We start from the raw sequence: 18,191 nt of genomic DNA, 5'->3' as shown, positions 1-18,191 counted from the left end.
TTGCTACAGGTGGATGGGTTCAAGACAGGGGAGCCATCTACCATTCCTAAAAGGACAGACCTATCAAAAGAGGTTCTAGATCAGGAAAAAAACATTTGCTCTGTAGTGTCTAGTAAAGAAGTGAAATGATGGCCAGGTGGTTGCCTCCAAAACAAATCTGGAGTCAATGTCTTTGAAGAAGGCCCCAGATGAGAAGACTGCTCTGGTGGAATGAGACTTGACAGATGAAGACAGGGATTTGCCATGAAAGGAATAACAGAAAGAGATGGCCTTAGAAATCCAAGTTGGAAATGGTCTGTTTGGAAACAGGATTCCCCAACTTACCCTCCTGGAAGGAGACAAAAAAATGTTTGGTTTTCCTGAATGTTTTTATCCTGCCCAAGTAGAATCTTAACAGTCTGTGCTCATCAAGGGAACCCTTTTTCTGTGGGTTGAGAAAGAAAGCAAATGGACTGTTTGGCATAAACAAGGGGTTAGCCCTTAAGGAGACTCTATCCTTGTGGAAGATTGGGGTGGGGTGGCCATGCTCCGAAACTCTTCTGGCAGAGGTGAGAGCAACCAGCAGAACCATTTCCAGGTACAGAATTTCAAAGATGTGGTGTCTGTTTCTTTCAAAAAGTGGTGAAGTAAGTTTTTCCAAGACAAAGTTCAGATACCAGGGGGTCAGAATATGCCTCCAACGTGGGTTAAGGTGAAAGACTTCTTAACATTTTTTTTCAAACACCTTTACTGAATTATCACTTGTGACACAGGGAAATTTACATTCATATAAAAGTAATCAAACTATATTAACATAAAACTATACTTCATATTTATTGCTATATATCATAATCTAAGCAATATTACATCAATTATTCAATTCATGCCTTTTTTTAAACAAGAAACACCTTTATTAAACCATCACTTACTAAATAGACAATCATACATTTATATCAATGAAGACAAACCACACCGACACAATCCTAGTCGCAAGCATTTTACATCACAAACCATACTGACACACTCCCAGTTGCAAACATTATACATCACTTATAATCTACCCAATCTTTCTCACTCAAACATTACATAGCTCATTTAAGTACTGCCACCTTTTACACCTTATTCCTTCCCTTGTATGTACTGTTCTCACAATTCCCATTTTTTTCCTATGTAGTTTGCTACTACCCTTTTCTAAAGATCTCAGTTCCAGTTGTTTTCTCTCTGTTACAATATTCACCACTGCTTTTAAGAATTGTTTGACTTCAATTCTGAAGGCAGGGGAGGATTTAGAGGCATGCGGGCAGAAATAGCAGACGGGTATGTCTTAATGGAGCAACATGCTAGTCCACTTATAAGTAAATCACACTAGCAAAGAATAAGCAGAATCTCACTCAAAGGGGGTTCTGATTCTTCTTAAGGCATCAAATGGAATATCATTTCCTCTTGGAGATGTAAGAACTTCAAGATGTAGTTTTTCCTCACATCCTCTGAAAACTGGTATCTGAAAGGGATCAAAATTCTATTACCCAGAGAGTCAGATTGAGAGCTTGGAGGTTGGGATGTATCAGACAGCCCCTTTTCTATGCAAATCCACTTTGTGGGGTAACTTACAGTGATGTCTCCTGGCTAGGAGGAGGAGAAGGAAAGTACAGTTGCGTAAAATCTTAACATAATAGTAGATGTCTTCTCTTCACTGTTGCAGTATTCCTTACATAACAGATCTCCTGGCAAGGACAGCCCAACGTCCATGAAGAATACCAAAGCCTTTGAAATTTATAGATGTCATAGGTCACATGTATGCTCCTCACACAAGGCGTAGGTCATAAAGGTGACGTATGGATGTACATTACTCAAAAATGAAAAGCCCCAGAAGGAAAAGAATGTCCCTAGGGACCAGGAGGAACATATGCATCCAGAAACCGAAAAGAATCCAAGACTAGGAAGACAAAAAGAACAGTGCAGAGCAGAAGGGGGAGGGGCAGTGAATACTGCAACAGTGAAAAGAAATACTGCAACAGTGAAGAGAACGACATCTACATTTAAGGTAAGATTTTACACAACTGTACTATGACCTTCCATATCACTGTTGCAGTATTCTTTACATAAGGGAGGTACAAAAGCTAAAGAGGAAACTTGGGAGGAGGATGGCACAGAAGAGCCCTCTAGAAACCCATGCAGGATAGCTCTGGCAAAGCCAGCTCTTACTCTGGAAACAACATCCAACTTGTAATGTTTAGTGAAGGTATGGACAGAAGTCCAAGTAGCAGCCTCAGGGATGGAAATGATGTCCAGTCCTTTGAGAAAGGCACCAAAGAAAGTGACAGCTCAGGCAGAATGAGCCTTTACAGAGGCAGAAAGACATTTAATCATGAAAGGAGTGACAAAATAATGTCCTTAGAGATCCAAGAAGAAATATTTTTTTTTGAAATTGCCAAACCCAGAGACCTAGGATGAAAGGAAACAAAAAGTTGCTCCGATTTGCGAATGGCCTTAGCCTTATCCAAATAATATCTTATTAACTGCCTCTGCAAATCCAAGGTGTAAAGAACCATCTAACTAGCTGACTGTGAAGAAGGAAAAAAAATAGGGTAAATTAATAGATGGATTAAGAGACAACTCACTGAATTCCTTGGGGATAAAAGAACGATTAGTACAAAGAGACACCCTGTCCCTGTGAAAAACTAAGAAAGGAGGAACAGCTGTAACAGCCTGGACTTCAGATACTCTCTTAACTGAAGTAAGGGTCAAAAGAATATTAATCTTCCAAATATAGTGTTGCAAAAAAGCTGAAGCTGCAGGCTCAAAGAAGTCTGACTCAGTTTTTCAAGAACAAAACTGAGGTCCCAGGAATATGGACGTGGCTTCCTGAGAGGCCTGATATGAATGACACCTTTGAGAAATTGTTTGACCTCAAACCTAGAAGCTATAGGAAGAGTAAAAGGCAGACAAGCAGAAATAGCTAATAGGTGAGCTTTAACTGAAGAACAGCTAACCCAGCATTTAGCAATTCACATAAATATGAGAGAACCAGAGGACCCCCACCAAAAAGGGATCCTGGTTGTGAGAGAGGTACCATACAGAAAATCTTTTTCATATGGACACATTTCACTTCCTGGTAGTGGGTTTCCTGGCCTCTTACAGAACCCTAAGCATTTCCTCGGAAAAGAGGTGCCTAAAATGGATCAAAACCCTATCACCTAGTGTCAGCTGAAGAGTGGACAAGTGAGGATGGATAACAGACTCCTTGTTTCATGTGAGAAGGTCCACCTGCTGAGGTAAGTTGTGGTGATTGCCCCTGGTTAAGTGAAGAAGGGAGGAACCACAGTTATCTGGGCCAAAATGGAGCTACCAGCAAGATTTTGGGGAGTACTGCTTGATCTTGAGAATGAGAGAGAGAAGGTTGGATGAAGTGGAGATAGTGAATCAGGAAGTGAAATAGATTAGCAAGGAGGAAGTACAGACAGCTATGAATAGGATGAAGAATGGAAAGGCTGCTGGTCCAGATGACATACCAGTGGAAGCATGGCGGTGCTTAGGAGAAATGGCAGTGGAGTTCTTAACCAGATTGTTTAATGAAATCTTGGAAAGTCAGAGGATGCCTGAGGAGTGGACAAAAAGTGTTTTGGTACCTATTTTTAAGAATAAGGGTGAGGTGCAGAGTTGTAGTAACTACAGAGGGATAAAAATTATCAGTCACAGCTTGAAGTTATGGGAAAGAGTAGTGGAAGCTAGGTTAAGAAGGGAGGTGATGATTAGCGATCAGCAATATGGTTTCATGCCAGGAAGGAGCACTACAGATGCGATGTTTGCTCTGAGACTGTTGATGGAGAAATATAGGGAAGGTCAGAAAGAGTTGCATTGTGTCTTTGTGGAATTGGAGAAAGCATATGATAGGGTGCCCAGAGAGGAGTTGTGGTATTGTATGAGGAAGTCAGGAGTGGCAGAGAAGTATGTAAGAATGGTACAGGATATGTACGAGGGTAGTGTGAGAGTGGTGAAGTCTGCAGTGGGAGTGACAGATCCATTTAAGGTGGAGGTGGGATTACATCAAGGATCAGCTCTGAGCCATTTCTTATTTGCAATGGTGATGGACAGGTGGACAGATGAGATCAGACAGGAGGACCCATGGACTATGATGTTTGCAGATGACATTGTGATCTGTAGTGAGAATAGGGACCAGGTTGAGGAGACCCTGGAGAGGTGGAGATATGCTCTAGAGAGGAGAGGAATGAAGGTCAGCAGGACTAAGACAGAATATGTGTGTGTGAATGAGAGGGAGGATACAGGAATGATGAGGATGCAAGGAGTAGAGCTGGCGAAAGTGGATGAGTTTAAGTACTTGGGATCAACAGCTCAGAGTACTGGTGAGTGTGGAAGAGAGGTGAAGAAGAGAGTACAGGCAGGGTGGAGTAGAGTGTCAGGAGTGATCTGTGACAGACTGGTACCAGTAAGAGTGAAAGGGAAGGTCTACAAGAGGGTAGTGAGATCAGCTATGTTGCATGGGTTGGGGACGGTGGCATTGACAAAAAGGCAGGAGTCAGAGCTGGAAGTGGCAGAGTTAAAGATGTTAAGATTTGCACTGGGTGTGACAAGGATGGACAGGATTAGTATATTAGAGGGTCAGCTCAGGTTGGACGGTTTGGAGACAAAGTCAGAGAGGCGAGATTGCATTGGTTTGAACACGTGCTGAGGAGGGATGATGGGTATATTGGGAAAAGGATGCTAAGGATGGAGCTGCTAGGTAAGAGGAAAAGAGGAAGGCCTAAGATAAGGTTTATAGACGTGTTGAGAGAGGACATGCAGGGGGTTGGTGTGACAGAGCAATATGCAGAGGACAGGAAGAAATGGAAACAGACGATCTGCTGTGGTGACCCCTAACGGGAACAGCCGAAAGAGAAGAAGAAGATTGCTTTATCTTGTGCAGGACCCTTGGAATCAGGGGGAGGGGAAGGAAGCTGTAGGGAAACATCCCATTCCAAGGAAAAGAGAGGGCATCCACCTTTAAACATCCCCTTTCATGGAAAAGAGAGGGAGTCCACCTTCCAAGCCAGAAGGCTTGGGACTCTGGGAAAGAAGGGAAGAAGTTGCATGTTCAGAGGGGAGGCAAAACGATCTACCTGAAAAATGCCCCACCAATGCACTATGTACAGAAACACATGTCTGTGAAGAATCCATTTGTAAGCCTGTGTGCTAGACCTGCTCAAACAGTCTGCCATTATATTCTGCTTTGAAGGAATGCAGACAGTCTGAAGAGTCACTTGATAATGGACAGGTAGATCCTAGACTTGAAGAGCAAGTCTGCAAAGAAGTGGTATTGTTTGTGAAAACTTTGAGGGGCCCCTGGAAGAAAGAGGGAATAAAATGTCCGAAGAGGTAAAAAAAACACCTTGATGTGGATGTGAACTGACCTCTAATGGAGAGGCCAGAGACCTTGGACAGTGACAGAACTGAAGGAATCTTCCCACCCTGTCTGTGACATCTGAAAAGAGCTCCTGAGATGAGACCGGAGATTGGAATGGAACCCTTGGCTTAACAGAAAGCTGAAGAACTCACCACTGAAGCTCATCTTTAAGACATGGGATGAAAGGAACTAGAAAATCCAGTGGATGACAGTGTTGAAGCCACACTGATTTGAGGTAACACTACAGTTTGCTCATATGAACCCTGGCTAGAGGGAGCACAGGAATGGTGGAAGTCATGAACCCTGAAACTGAAGCCAGAGGAAGGAGAGACTGAAAAAAGTCAATCAGAAAGAAGGCCTTGGGAGGAGGCAGGGTCGCCAGCATGGAATGGTCTGGATCCTGCAAATGACAAAATCATGATCTTGTGAAGGAACCAAGACTGATTTCTGAAAAAAAGTAGTTCCACTAGAGAAGGAAAAATCTGAAGCATTGTCATCTTGCAGAAGGCAATGACAGGAGCTAGGGATTTGGTGAATATCCTTGGGGCAGGAGTGAGGCTAAAGAACAAAGGAGAGAACTGAAAATGCAAGGAAGAAAGAAATGTAAAAAATTTCCTCAAAAGGGAATGTATTGGGATATGAAGGCAGGCAACCTTGAGGTCCAAAGTTACAAAGAAGGCCTGGGGAAGACGAGGGAACATGGTTTGAGGGGTAACAGCTGAAAGGAGGGGACCTTTAAGAAAGCTGTTGAGCTGAGTAAGGTCCAGAATGGGTCTCTAGGTGCCTTCCTTCCAGGGAACCAGGAACATCCTGGAATAGAAGGCTTTCCTTTCCTGGGTAGGGGGTACAAACCGAATGGTGCCCTGAGCCAGAAGGGCTTGAAGAAAGGAAGATGTTCTTGTGGTGGATTAGGGATACCCAGAAATGGTTGAAGGGATTTCTACATCATGAAATATCCCTGGCAGATAACTGTCAAACATCAAGAGTCTTGAGTGACCCTTAACCAATTGGGAAGGGACAGGAAAACCTGGCCTAGGGGAAGCAGTCAGATGGAACTTGGTGTGACCTGAAAAGGAAGCTTCTGAGAAGCAGGTGTCTGACTAGACTCAGCTGGGGTACCTGCCTAGAACACTTTTTACCTTTAGGTGGAGGGCGAGACTGTCTGCGAAGAAAGGCAAATTTGGAAGGATGCTTCCTCTGAAACTTAGGGACGGAAGAAACAAAAATATGTTTCAATTCCTGCAAGGCCTTGGCCTTATTTTGGTGGGACTTAAGAAGTTCAGCAGCACAGCCAAAAAGGTTTTTATTATCAAAAGGAGCATCTAACAATTTAGTTTTGTCATCATATAAAGGATGAAGATGAAGTCACAGTGAACACTTCAAAACAGAACCAAATGCAGCAGCCCTAGAAGAACCATCAACTATATCAAAATTACACTTAATACAATAACACGCCATTTAAGAGGTAGAACCCAATAAAGAAAGGGCTGACACCTTTCCTTCTGAATCAGAATTGCCTGAGAAAGAAGGGCTAAAAAACATATGGTCATATGAGTCTGGTAATCGATAGCCCTAAAAGCCAGTGTGGTAGCAGTAGAGACCTTTTTGCCTAAACATTCCATGGCTCTAATGTCTTTGTCTGAAGGAAGTAATTTAGAAGCATGCAAAAGCTTAGAAAGTTTGTCAGAAGAGACAGACATTACAGAAGGATCAGCAGAAGGACATTTATACAAAAATTGACAAATATCAGACTCTTTGTAAAATCTGTCAGAGGCTGCTGAAAAGGTATCTAAGAGGGCAACCAAAACTGAAGGAACAGCAGCGGGTTTGGGGACTCCATCTGGAGGAGTTCATAATACCGCCTTTGAATATCAGAATCCTGAGAACCGTCCCATTTAAAATATTCCATCATGCAAGAAACCGTGTCCCCAAAAGAGATTTCTTCTAAAGGAGAATCTGGATGAACAGAATCCTCTTTCTCACACCCATAATCCAAAGGAGAAGGGATCCGAGTAGAGTATGCCAAAGACTTGTCCCCAGAATCCAAATCCTTTTCAGAGGACTCCTACTCCCTGGGCTTCTTAAGAGGAGTAGATGACCAGAGAGGGACAGGCACAGAGACTCCCTGATGAGGCTTCAAGGCCATTAAAGTATAAAATAACCTCAGGGTAAAATTCTGCCATTCATGAAGGGGATCTTTAACAACAGGGAGAATATGTTTGTTTTTTGTTTCTTCTTTTGAGGACAGATCAACAAAGTTGCTGCACACAGACAACGCGGCATTATAGGCAAACTCTGAACATGAACTTCAGCAAAGGATAGGGGAATGGAATGCAAAAATGAAGACACATGGGATGAAACTAAGCACAGAAAAGACAGTGGTAATGGCAGCAAACTGGGGAAATCAGAAGAAGCTGAGAACTGAAATAGAAGGGAAGACAGTTGAACAGGTTAATAGCTTCAAGTATCTGGGAGGGGTGGCTGAATAGAAGGGAAGTCTGAATAATAAGTCAAAGCTAGAATCAGACGAGCTGCAACTAATTGCATAGAGTTTCAGGTGTAGTCTATAATGCTAAAGAAGCTGAAAAGTAAGGTGTACAAGACAGTGATGTGACCAGTACTACTACATGGTACAGAAACCTGGGCAGTAAAGGTAGGGCAAATGAGGAAACTACAAGTGATGGAAATGAAGTGGCTGAGAAGGGTGGTATAATGCATAATGTGGGACAGACGAAGAAATGAGGACACAACAGCAGAAGACAAAATAGCTCCAATTGCAGAAAAGATCAAAGAGAACATATTACTGTGGTTCAGACGTGCAGAAAAGAATATGTCAATTTGTTGAAGAAGACTTGGGACAGACAGGAAGAAACGAGGATGTCCAACACAGAGGTGGATGGACTATGTATGAGAAGATCTGCAACAGTCAGGCAGGAGTGTGGCACTGAATCAAGAGAGTTGGTGAAGTTAACATGATACCCTGACTCAATGTAGAAAAAAGAAGGCGGATGATGATGATGACTTTGAGGGACGTCAGCCTGAAAACCCTAGGAGGTTCAGACCCCTGCTGACACTCAACCAAAGCAGCAGGAATCTCCTCCTAAACTAGAATCTTTGGTATCCCCCTCGGTCCTTCAGCTATAATTGGCTGAGGTACCCCCCCAACGTCAAAAGAGCAGACATCTCTAAAGTTTCCAAGGACAAGCAAGAAGTTGGAGCTATGCCCACCTGTGACAGGGCTGCAACAGAGGATTCCATGGCAACAACCAGACAATCCTCTGGGCTTTTACGAGGTTTGAGAGAGATGTCCAGGAGAGGCTGGACAGCAGCCGAATCAGACTTGAGTTTTCTGACCTTTTTCTTGGCAGGCAACTGACCTTTAGGATGGGAAGACTCCACCACAGGACCTTGTGCCAACAATTTTAGACACTGGTTTTCCAGTTACATGGATAAGGAGGAGAGACAACTACTTAGAGTCTTAGCGACAAATGCTTGGCAGACAAAACACTGTGTATGGTCATCAGAAGCACCCAAACAGAACAGGCACTGTTCATGACAATCTTTATAGGGAATATGCCTCCCACACTGACATTTTCCCTTTTTGGATGACACGTAAACTCACAAAAACTAAAAACAGAACGAGATAAGAAACCCAAACTAGACACTTACCTGAAAGATGGCACAGTAATCAGCACAGAAAAGGAGCATTCAATAAAGGCATTCGGACTGGCAGGAAATAAGTTCTGACATATGTATGCCCATACATCACCTTTATGCCCTGTGCCTTGTATGGAGAGCATATGTGCAATGTACAATGTCTATAAGTTTTAAGGCTTTCGTATATTGTTTGGATGTTGGGCTATCCTTGGCAGGAGATCCCTTATGTAAAGAATACTGCAACAGTGATATGTAAGGACATCAAACTCTACCTAGGTCAAAAGGAGTCCATAGCAAGATTTTTGGTTTATCCTTTTAGATCTTCAGGAGGACCTCTGGGTTTGGAGGGGGGGCATAGAGGAACTTTTCACTCCAGTAGAAGGACATGGCGTCTGTGATGCAGACCTCAGGACAAGCTGTCCTGGAGTAAAACAGCTTGATGTGTGTGTTCTGAGAGGAGCAAATGAGTTTATTTGACCTCCCCCTTCTATGGACCAACTTAGTGAATCTGCAAGAACACTGTATGCTGACAGCAGGTAAATGGCCTGTAGGGACAGATTTGCTTTTATTGCATGCTCCCATGCCATCAGAGCTAGCCTGCACAGCTGCTAGGACCTGCTTGCCCCCTTGAGAAAATCCTGAGTAGGCATGGTTTCCAGAGGTGTGAGAACAACTGAAGGGCTGGGATAAAAGCCTTCATTTCCTTGACAGTGCTGTGCATCGTTATCTCCTTGGGTGACTACTGGCCTTTAACTGTTGTGATGTCCGTCCATGCACCCCAAGACAGATCCAATACAGCTGTGTGGATGACCTGGGTGACAGTTGGTGGGAGGAAGGGCAGTCGTGGACTGAGCTGGAAGAAACTAAACCATTTAAAGCAGATTTTACTTCACAAGAAGAAATTGCAGACAAAACATTCCTCATATTTTCACAATTTGAATAAACTTTAAGATATGAGCATGGCAATTTAACATTCTGAAAATCTAAGTTGCAGAAGCATACACTTTTTCCCATACTTATCAGTTATTTTCCCATACTTGTCAGAAATTACAGGATTGGAATTAACTAAATGTTTAGCAGCAAGAGAATTAACTAAAGCTATAGCTGCTGGGTCAGGTTTGGGATGAGTGCATAAAAACTTAAAAGACTGAGGAACTTTATCTGCCTTTTAGGGGTAGATAATCAAGAAAATTGAGGCAGTGACATACACCTCCATCAATGCTGACAGCAATGGAGGAATGGGTGAAGGTTCTGGAAATTCCATTTGCATCAGCTCATAGTATTTTTGAGGGACTAAGAAACCTCATTGTTCTACCACTGAAAACAGTGACACATTCTGTAAAGAGTTTCAGAGAAAAAGAAACTTCCATAGGGAGAACCAGATTCTGTGCTCTCTTCTGAATCTGAAATCTGAGGGAAATCTCTGCATATGTCCCTTCATTTTTCTGTCCAGATTCAGAAACTTTCATTTATTCAGGATAAGAGGCATCCCTTTTTTTTTCATTTATCAGAAACCACCTTATAAAGAAGGGTCAATAGCCTGCATTAGACTCTGAACAAGATCTAGTAAACTACTACTGATCAAGGAAATCTGAACAGGTGCAGATACATGCTTAGTTTTCTGTTTGTTTTTAACAGGAAAAATAGGTCCAACAAAGTTGCCAATAGCAGCAGGAGCTTCCCTAGGGGTGGGCACAACATTCTGACTAAACAGGGAACACTTCCCTGTTCCCTCTCCCAGGATTAACAGGAGTGGTTCTCCCTTGCCCACTGAGGGGACCCCAAAAGCCGCAGAGGATGTGAATAACCCCCAGTCCACTGTGGCTGTAGCTGCTACATACTACACTAAAAGGATCCGGGATAAAAGATGAGTGGTCTGTGGAGCCTGCTTAAGTTATAGCAGCCACCCACCTGTGGCTGAGGTAAACTACTTGCCTACTGTTGCGGCAAAGCCTGTTTGCTTAACTTTTTGTTTTTCTTTTTGTGGCTGGAAGAAGGACCTACCTTGGAGCCAGTAGTTTGCTCCATGGGCAAGCTACAAATGGTGCTGCTTTCCCAGGGAAACCATAACAAAGTTGCAAAAAGTCACTTTCACCCAAAAGTAAAATAAACACAGTTACTACACAGAAAAAATGTTTACAACTACTTTTACATAATTTTAAAACTGAGAGGGAAAAAAGTGCATTCCTGATTGAAAGTACAGTTAAGTCTCATGATGGTCTATTAAAACACAAACTCCTAGATGAAAAACAATTTTCGTAACCAGGAAAGTATATTTAAATAATAAATTAAAATATGGAAGGTTTTTCTCCATTGGGAACTTATCTGCCCTGGAAAGGAACAGCACAAGCAGACCATCGATCTTTGAATGCTCACAGTGAAGCACTCTCTTTAATGGTAGAAAAGCTCTGAAGGGCTTGGCACTCAAACCTGTGTTTTAGGCAGCTCAGATCACGCTGCTTAACAGTCTGAGTTCGTGGGAGATGCCCAGAAAGTTTGGAAGTTGGCCAGTTGTTATATCCTTGGCAGGATAAACCCTCATATAGCTAAGGCTACTGTAGCAGTGATCAATATGATTAACATCTACACATCCTCACAACTAACTACACAAAGAAGTTGGGGAATGGTAGGTGGCTATGGCTACTCTAACAGTGAGGAACTTGAACATCAACTGTTATGGTAAGTGCAACTTACACAACTGTACTATGGAGAATGGTCCCAGCAAAGCCGGTCCTGGATATGGCAAAAGAATCCAGTTTGTAATTTTATTTATTTAATATTTGTTTAACGGGAAAGTCCAACTAGGAACAAAGCCAATTTTGAGGGGAGGCCCAGGGAGAAATGCTCCAGACACATGTCTTTGTGACATGGGAGAAAACTGCAGCAGCCGGAGGAAACTCACACGAATGCAGGGCGGACATGCAGACTCTGCACAGAAGGCACCCCAGCCGAGAATTGAACCGAAGAACCTCTTGCTGTGAGGCGACAACACTACTGCTGCACCACTGCGATGTCAGTAATGCTTTTTAAAAGTATAAAAGTATGTTCAGATGACCAAGTTGCTGCCTCTAGAATGTCTAGAATAAACCCATTTCCAATATGACACTGTACATGCCAAGGCTCTAGCAGAATGTTACTAGAACTGATTTACCATGGTGAGTATAACCAGAAGGCAATAGCTAAGGACAACCATCTTGAAATAGTCTGTTTTGACACAGGTTGCCCTTACTTAGGCCCACCATAAAAAAATAAATAACTGATCTACTTTTCTAAGAGACTTAGTTCTGTTAAGGTGGTACCTGAGCAGCCTATGCATGTCCAGAGTATGTAGAATCCTTTTTCCTTGGTTCTGAGGGTTTGGACAGAACACTGGCAGACTGATGGCTTGAGTCAAAGTAAACACTGAAACAACTCTGGGGATAAATGAAGAATTTGTTCTTAATGAGACTTTAGGTCTATGACAGACTAGATAGGGTTCACCCACCATGCGACCTTGCAATTTAGATGCTCTTCATATAGATGTCACAGCAATACGAACAGTCCTTCCAGGGAAAGAACCTTAAATCACCCCGATAAGCTGCTTCAAAATGTAGCCTAGTTAACTATTCCAGCACAAAGTTAAGATCCCAGGAATGAACTACCCATTTTCCATGAGATCTACTACACAACCCCCCCTCCTTAAGAAACTGTTTACCAAAAACAGAGAAGAAAGAGGAGGATCCATGGAAGGATATGCTGAAATGATCATAAGATGTACCTTGAAAGAGGTGTAAGACAAGGCAAAGGAAAATAAGTTGCACAGATATTTCAGAACCATAGGTGGATAATCTCTGATAGGGCCCTAGTTATTGGTTAGGCATCAACAAAAAAATATTTTCCACTTGCTCATATAAGATGTTATAGTAGCAGGTTTTCTGGTCTCCTTTAGTACTTGCTGCAAAACCTCACAGAAGAGATGCCTAAAAGGAATCAAATCTGAATCATCCAGGCAGTTAGCTGAAGTTGCTTAAGAGTGGGTTGTATGAAAATACCTACCCCCTCTTGTGTGTAAGTAGGTCCAGTCTGTGAGGAAGCTTGTAGTAATTGCTCTTGGTCAGTTTCATAGGGAGAACAACCAGTTTCCTGGGACAAAAATGGAGTCACCACAATAACTTTTGAACAGTCCTTCTGAATCTTCATAATCACATTGGATATCAGTGGAAAGGGTGGAAATGCATAAACATTCCCGATCACAGGAAAGAAAATCAGTCCGTTTTCCAGGCTTGCTTGCAATGAGCCCAAGAGCAGAATTTGTTCAGTTATCTGTCTTGAAAGGTGTTGTTCTCCATAACTGGATCAAAAACTAGAACATCCCCCTCATTCAATTTCATTCATGACAATCTGTCCTGGTCTTGCTCAGCTTGTCTGTTACTATATTTTGCACTGATGGAATGTAAGATGGTTACAGGATTCAAGAGTGTTGTACAACTGCATCCCAAGCCATCGCAGACAGCTGCACAGAGAGTAGGTAGGTGTGTGTGTGTGTGTGTGTGTGTGTGTAGGTAAGGTGTGTGTGTGTGTGTGTGTGTGTGTGTGTGTGTCTGTGTGTGTGTGTGTGTGTGTGTGTAGGTGTGTGTGTGTGTGTGTGTGTGTGTGTGTGTGTGTGTACCACACATTGCTGCAGATAGTAATAATTACCTGGCTATACCTTAGCCTACTTTCTGTATGGAAAAATACATTAAATTAAAAGATTAATGAATACAATGATTTTCTACAGTACTCCAGCCGTGTGTCAGTGATGCTGTTTCACAACTCAAAGATAATTACATTTTAGAATACAGCTGAGCACTACAATTTACAGAGACTACATTATCAGTAAGGTGAATGGAATAATGTGTACAATTAAGTACTACTTTGAAGGTTTAGGGAAGAAGAAATCACACAGTGAGGTGAAAGGCAAGTGTACACAGGGAGTTGTGTGTTGTAGGACACATTGCATTTAATGGAAGATATTTATTTCACTACATGTGACATAACTGATGCTAACACAATATGACATACAAATGGAGATATAATTTAATCTGAAATATAATGAATGAAAATAAGAGAGACAGACTTCAATGGGACACTTAAGAGTGAAAGCCAAATCAATTCTGTTTGTTAGATTTAAAAGCTAAAAGGATGCTTTTAAGAAAAGAAACAAGAGTGTGGTAACATATTAATTATTTAAATGGAATAGTTACGTACAGAAATGCACAAATGACATTTGATATTCCCAAAGGAGACCTGCTCATAGATTGAGGAAGTAGAAAATTTCTATGGGTCACAGTCAGATAAGACACAGTTCAAGATGGTGTTTTCTCTTAAATACTGAGGTACACCCTTCACAACACCACAGACTGTTGATTTAAAACAAACTGCAGCCATAAAGTCTCTCACCATCAGCACAGTTGCTATAAGAAGGCATACACTCAGACCAAAGCAAATGCCTCTTAAGGCAGAACGGCTGAAATGTCAAAGCTCATAGCAGATAATGTAGGGACACAGTATCCTTGGAAAATCAGAACAACATGCCACACTTCTGAAAAAAAACTTGAAAATATCATTCTGTTTGTGTAGTGTACATTGGCATTTGAGTTTCAAAAACATCATTACCATAACAGAAAAATACCTTAAATCCTTAACTGTATTAACAACTTCTATCAGAAATGGAACTAAACATTTAGTGTGGTGACACATACATGAATTAATGCTACTCATAATTTTTCTATGGCATAAAGATGTTTACAACAGTAAGATGCATACCTGTAAATGAAGATGACTGAGAATGGATTGATCCTTTGTTCAGCATACTCATTATCTGACCAACAAACTCTTTAGGAATAAAATTTGCATAAGGCAGTATTTCTGTGCTGATAAGCTGTACAACCTGGAATAGAGAAAATATATTTCTAAGGAAATGCTTTCTTCTGCACCAACAAAAAAATATGCAGGTTTTACACAGAGGTTTACATATGGTTTCTATGAATTGTCACAACTTGAACAACACATCTGGGAAAAGGTTAACTGCAAAAAAGAGTGGCACCTAGTACACTGAACAGTTAACTTCAATTTATATATAACAATGTGGCTACTGAATTTCCAAGGGGGAATCCTAACATCAAATGAAGGAATTAGTAAATTAGTAGGCCAGCAGCCGAGTTTTAGTTATAAAAATACTAAGTCCTTAAAAAGGCTGCTATGTTATGAACGTAATGAAACCAATAGACTTCTCTCCATTAAGAAAGGCACCTTTCCCTGTTATAATTGCAATCAATGTCAATACATCTTGAGCACTAATGTATTTGAACATCCAGATACTCACATTAGATACGAATTTGATTTTTATGTTAGTTGCACCTCCAGATATGTAGTATATTTAGGGATTTGTCAAAAATGTGGAGATTTCTACGTAGGTAAAATCAATAGGACGTTAAGGGAAAGGATCAGGGAGCATATCTATGCTATAAGTAGGGAGAATGAAACTAATGCCATTGCTAGACATGTACTCCAAAGAGATACTACACATAGGTTTAAGTTTTTGGTCCTAGAACTCATACATACTACAGAGAGACTGGGAAATGTAAATAATTTCACCGAGAAGGAAGAAAATAGGTGGATAATTAAATAACAAGCTGACAATGGGCATGGTTTAAATGACAGGGTCTCCCTGAAACCGTTCCTTAAGGACAGACCCCTAAGACACTATTTTCTTTATGTACATTCTTATATTCATATGTTTTTTAAGCACATCATTCTTATTGATATATATAGATACATTTATTTACATACATATTCATATATATATATTTTTTAAACATATATATTTTTTACACATGTATATACTTTTTATAAATACTTTTTATAAATATATTTTTATAGGTATGTTTTTATGAATTAGTTAATATGTTAGTTTTTAAAACTTTTAGAGTAAAAATTTTTAGATGTAATTTGCATTAATTAGTCTAATGATTTTATTGGTCTATATATATAATGAATGAGAGGACTAAGACTACTTAATGAATGTTTTGTGAGTCTGTTTTTAAAGTCTGAAGAAGCGTCATATTGGACGTGAAAGCGCTTACTGACAATAAAGATTCTGTGGTTTGCTTCAATTGTCGTGGTGTGCCTTTCATTCTATTTTTCGTCATTTTGCTGTTGTGTGGAGGCACAGTGTATTCTCTTTTTGGATTATCTTTAGGAATAAAATTTGCATACGGCAGTATTTCTGTGCTGATAAGCTGTACAACCTGGAATAGAGAAAATATATTTCTAAGGAAATGCTTTCTTCTGCACCAACAAAAAAATATGCAGGTTTTACACAGAGGTTTACATATGGTTTCTATGAATTGTCACAACTTGAGCAACACATCTGGGAAAAGGTTAACTGCAAAAAAGAGTGGCACCTAGTACACTGAACAGTTAACTTCAAATTATATATAAAGTACAGTTTTGTACCTACCATAAATGTAGATGTTCGAAGATCCACATTGCTGCAGTCCTTACTTATGGGGGTAGTCCGCTGTCCTCGGTCGGCCCGAATACCAAAGTATTAGGCTGATGTCGGTCATGGGCGCTTAGTTCTGACATCAGAGCGTCAGGGTATAAAGGCGCATGACCGACGTCATATCCTCAGTCTTTTCTTGCCCCAGATGTCAGAAGGCCAAACCAGAAAGGCCACAGCCTAAAACAGAATACCTCCCAAAAACATGCCCAATAACACCAAGTCTAACTACAGAGGGGAAGGAGGGAGGGTAAATTGGACTGCAGCAATGTGGATCTTCGAACATCTACATTTATGGTAGGTACAAAACTGTACTATGTTCTTCATCTCACATTGCTGCAGTCCTTACTTATGGGTAGAATCCCAAAGCAACGGGAAAGGGAGGATGGTAAAAATCATAAAGCATTAGGGGCCGCTAAAATGCCCTGTAAAATTGCAGTGGCAAATCCAGCCCTAGACTTAGAATAAAGAGGAAGGTGGTAATGTTTAGAAAAGGTATGCACTGAACTCCAAGTAGCTGCCTCCAAAATGTCTTTGTAGCTACCCCTTAGAAAGGCCATAGAAGTAGCAGTAGCCCTAGTGGAATGAGGCCTGATTCCAGCAGGAATCTCCTTACCATGATGGGAATAACAGAAAGAAATACAAAACCCAATCCATTTAGAAATAGTTTGTTTCGAAACAGGTTTACCCAGTGAACCCAAAGCAAAAGAAACAAACAATTGCTGAGACTGTCTGAACTCTTTGGTTCTACTCAAATAATAACGCAACTGCCTGTGAATATCCAAAGTATGCAAAATTTTCTCCCCTTTATTTTGGGGTTTGCATAAAAAGTAGGCAAATGAATAGTTTGATTTAAGGCCACACTAGAAACCACCTTAGGCATAAAGGAAGGATTAGTACGCAAAGATACCCTATCCTTATGAAAAATCAGGAAAGGCTCCACTGCCATGAGGGCCTGTAATTCAGAAACCCTTCTTGCAGAGGTAATGGCCAACAAAAAAGCAGTTTTCCATGACAAATACTTTAACTCGGCAGTAGCTGCAGGCTCAAAAGGTTGTAGAGTAAGTTTTTCCAACACAAAATTGAGATCCCAAGCAGGAGTAGGAGCTCTCGTGGGGTCTTATATTCTTTGCCCGTCTAAGAAATTGCTTAAACCAAGGATGAGAGAACAAAGGAGGGTCACAATCATAGTGAGCAGAAATGGCTGCAGCATGGACCTTTATTGAGGAGAAAGACAAACCCTTGTCCAACAACTCAGTAAGATATTGAAGAGCAACACTTAAATCAGGTTTGGAGACATCAAAGTCCTTTCCTTTGCTCCAAATAAAAAATCTCCTCCATTTATCAGCGTAAACTTTCCTGGTACTAGGCCTCCTGGCCTCCAAAATAACATTTAAAACTTGTTGTGGAAGCTGAGACCCTCCAGAGTCTAAAACAGAATATGCCAGGCTGTTAGATGTAGAGACTGAATCTTGACATTGAGGAAGTGACTGTCCTCTTGTGACAAAAGGTGCGGAATCAAAGGCAGAGGCCATGGAGGTTCTCGTACTAAGCTCCTCAGTAGTGGGTACCAGTGTTGTCGAGGCCAATCCGGTGCTATCAAAATCATGGTTGGCTTGTCTTGTCTGGCCT

General features: G+C 41.2%; 1 protein-coding gene across 1 annotated transcript in view; it reads right to left on the bottom strand.

The window, feature by feature from the left end:
* The window catches only part of MON2 (MON2 homolog, regulator of endosome-to-Golgi trafficking), a gene marked incomplete in the record, with an annotated part of 2,751,369 nt that overhangs the window by 201,365 nt on the left and 2,531,813 nt on the right, over positions 1-18,191 (bottom strand). Inside the window, 1 exon segment of the mRNA XM_044088289.1 lies at positions 14,822-14,945. Coding sequence (XP_043944224.1) covers positions 14,822-14,945 — 124 coding nt within the window.

This window comes from Protopterus annectens, chromosome 11.part0 (assembly GCF_019279795.1).
Source record: "Protopterus annectens isolate FY-2018-M chromosome 11.part0, PAN1.0, whole genome shotgun sequence".
NCBI classification, from domain to species: Eukaryota; Metazoa; Chordata; order Ceratodontiformes; family Protopteridae; genus Protopterus; species Protopterus annectens.
This window is presented reverse-complemented; position numbering and strand designations above follow the sequence as displayed.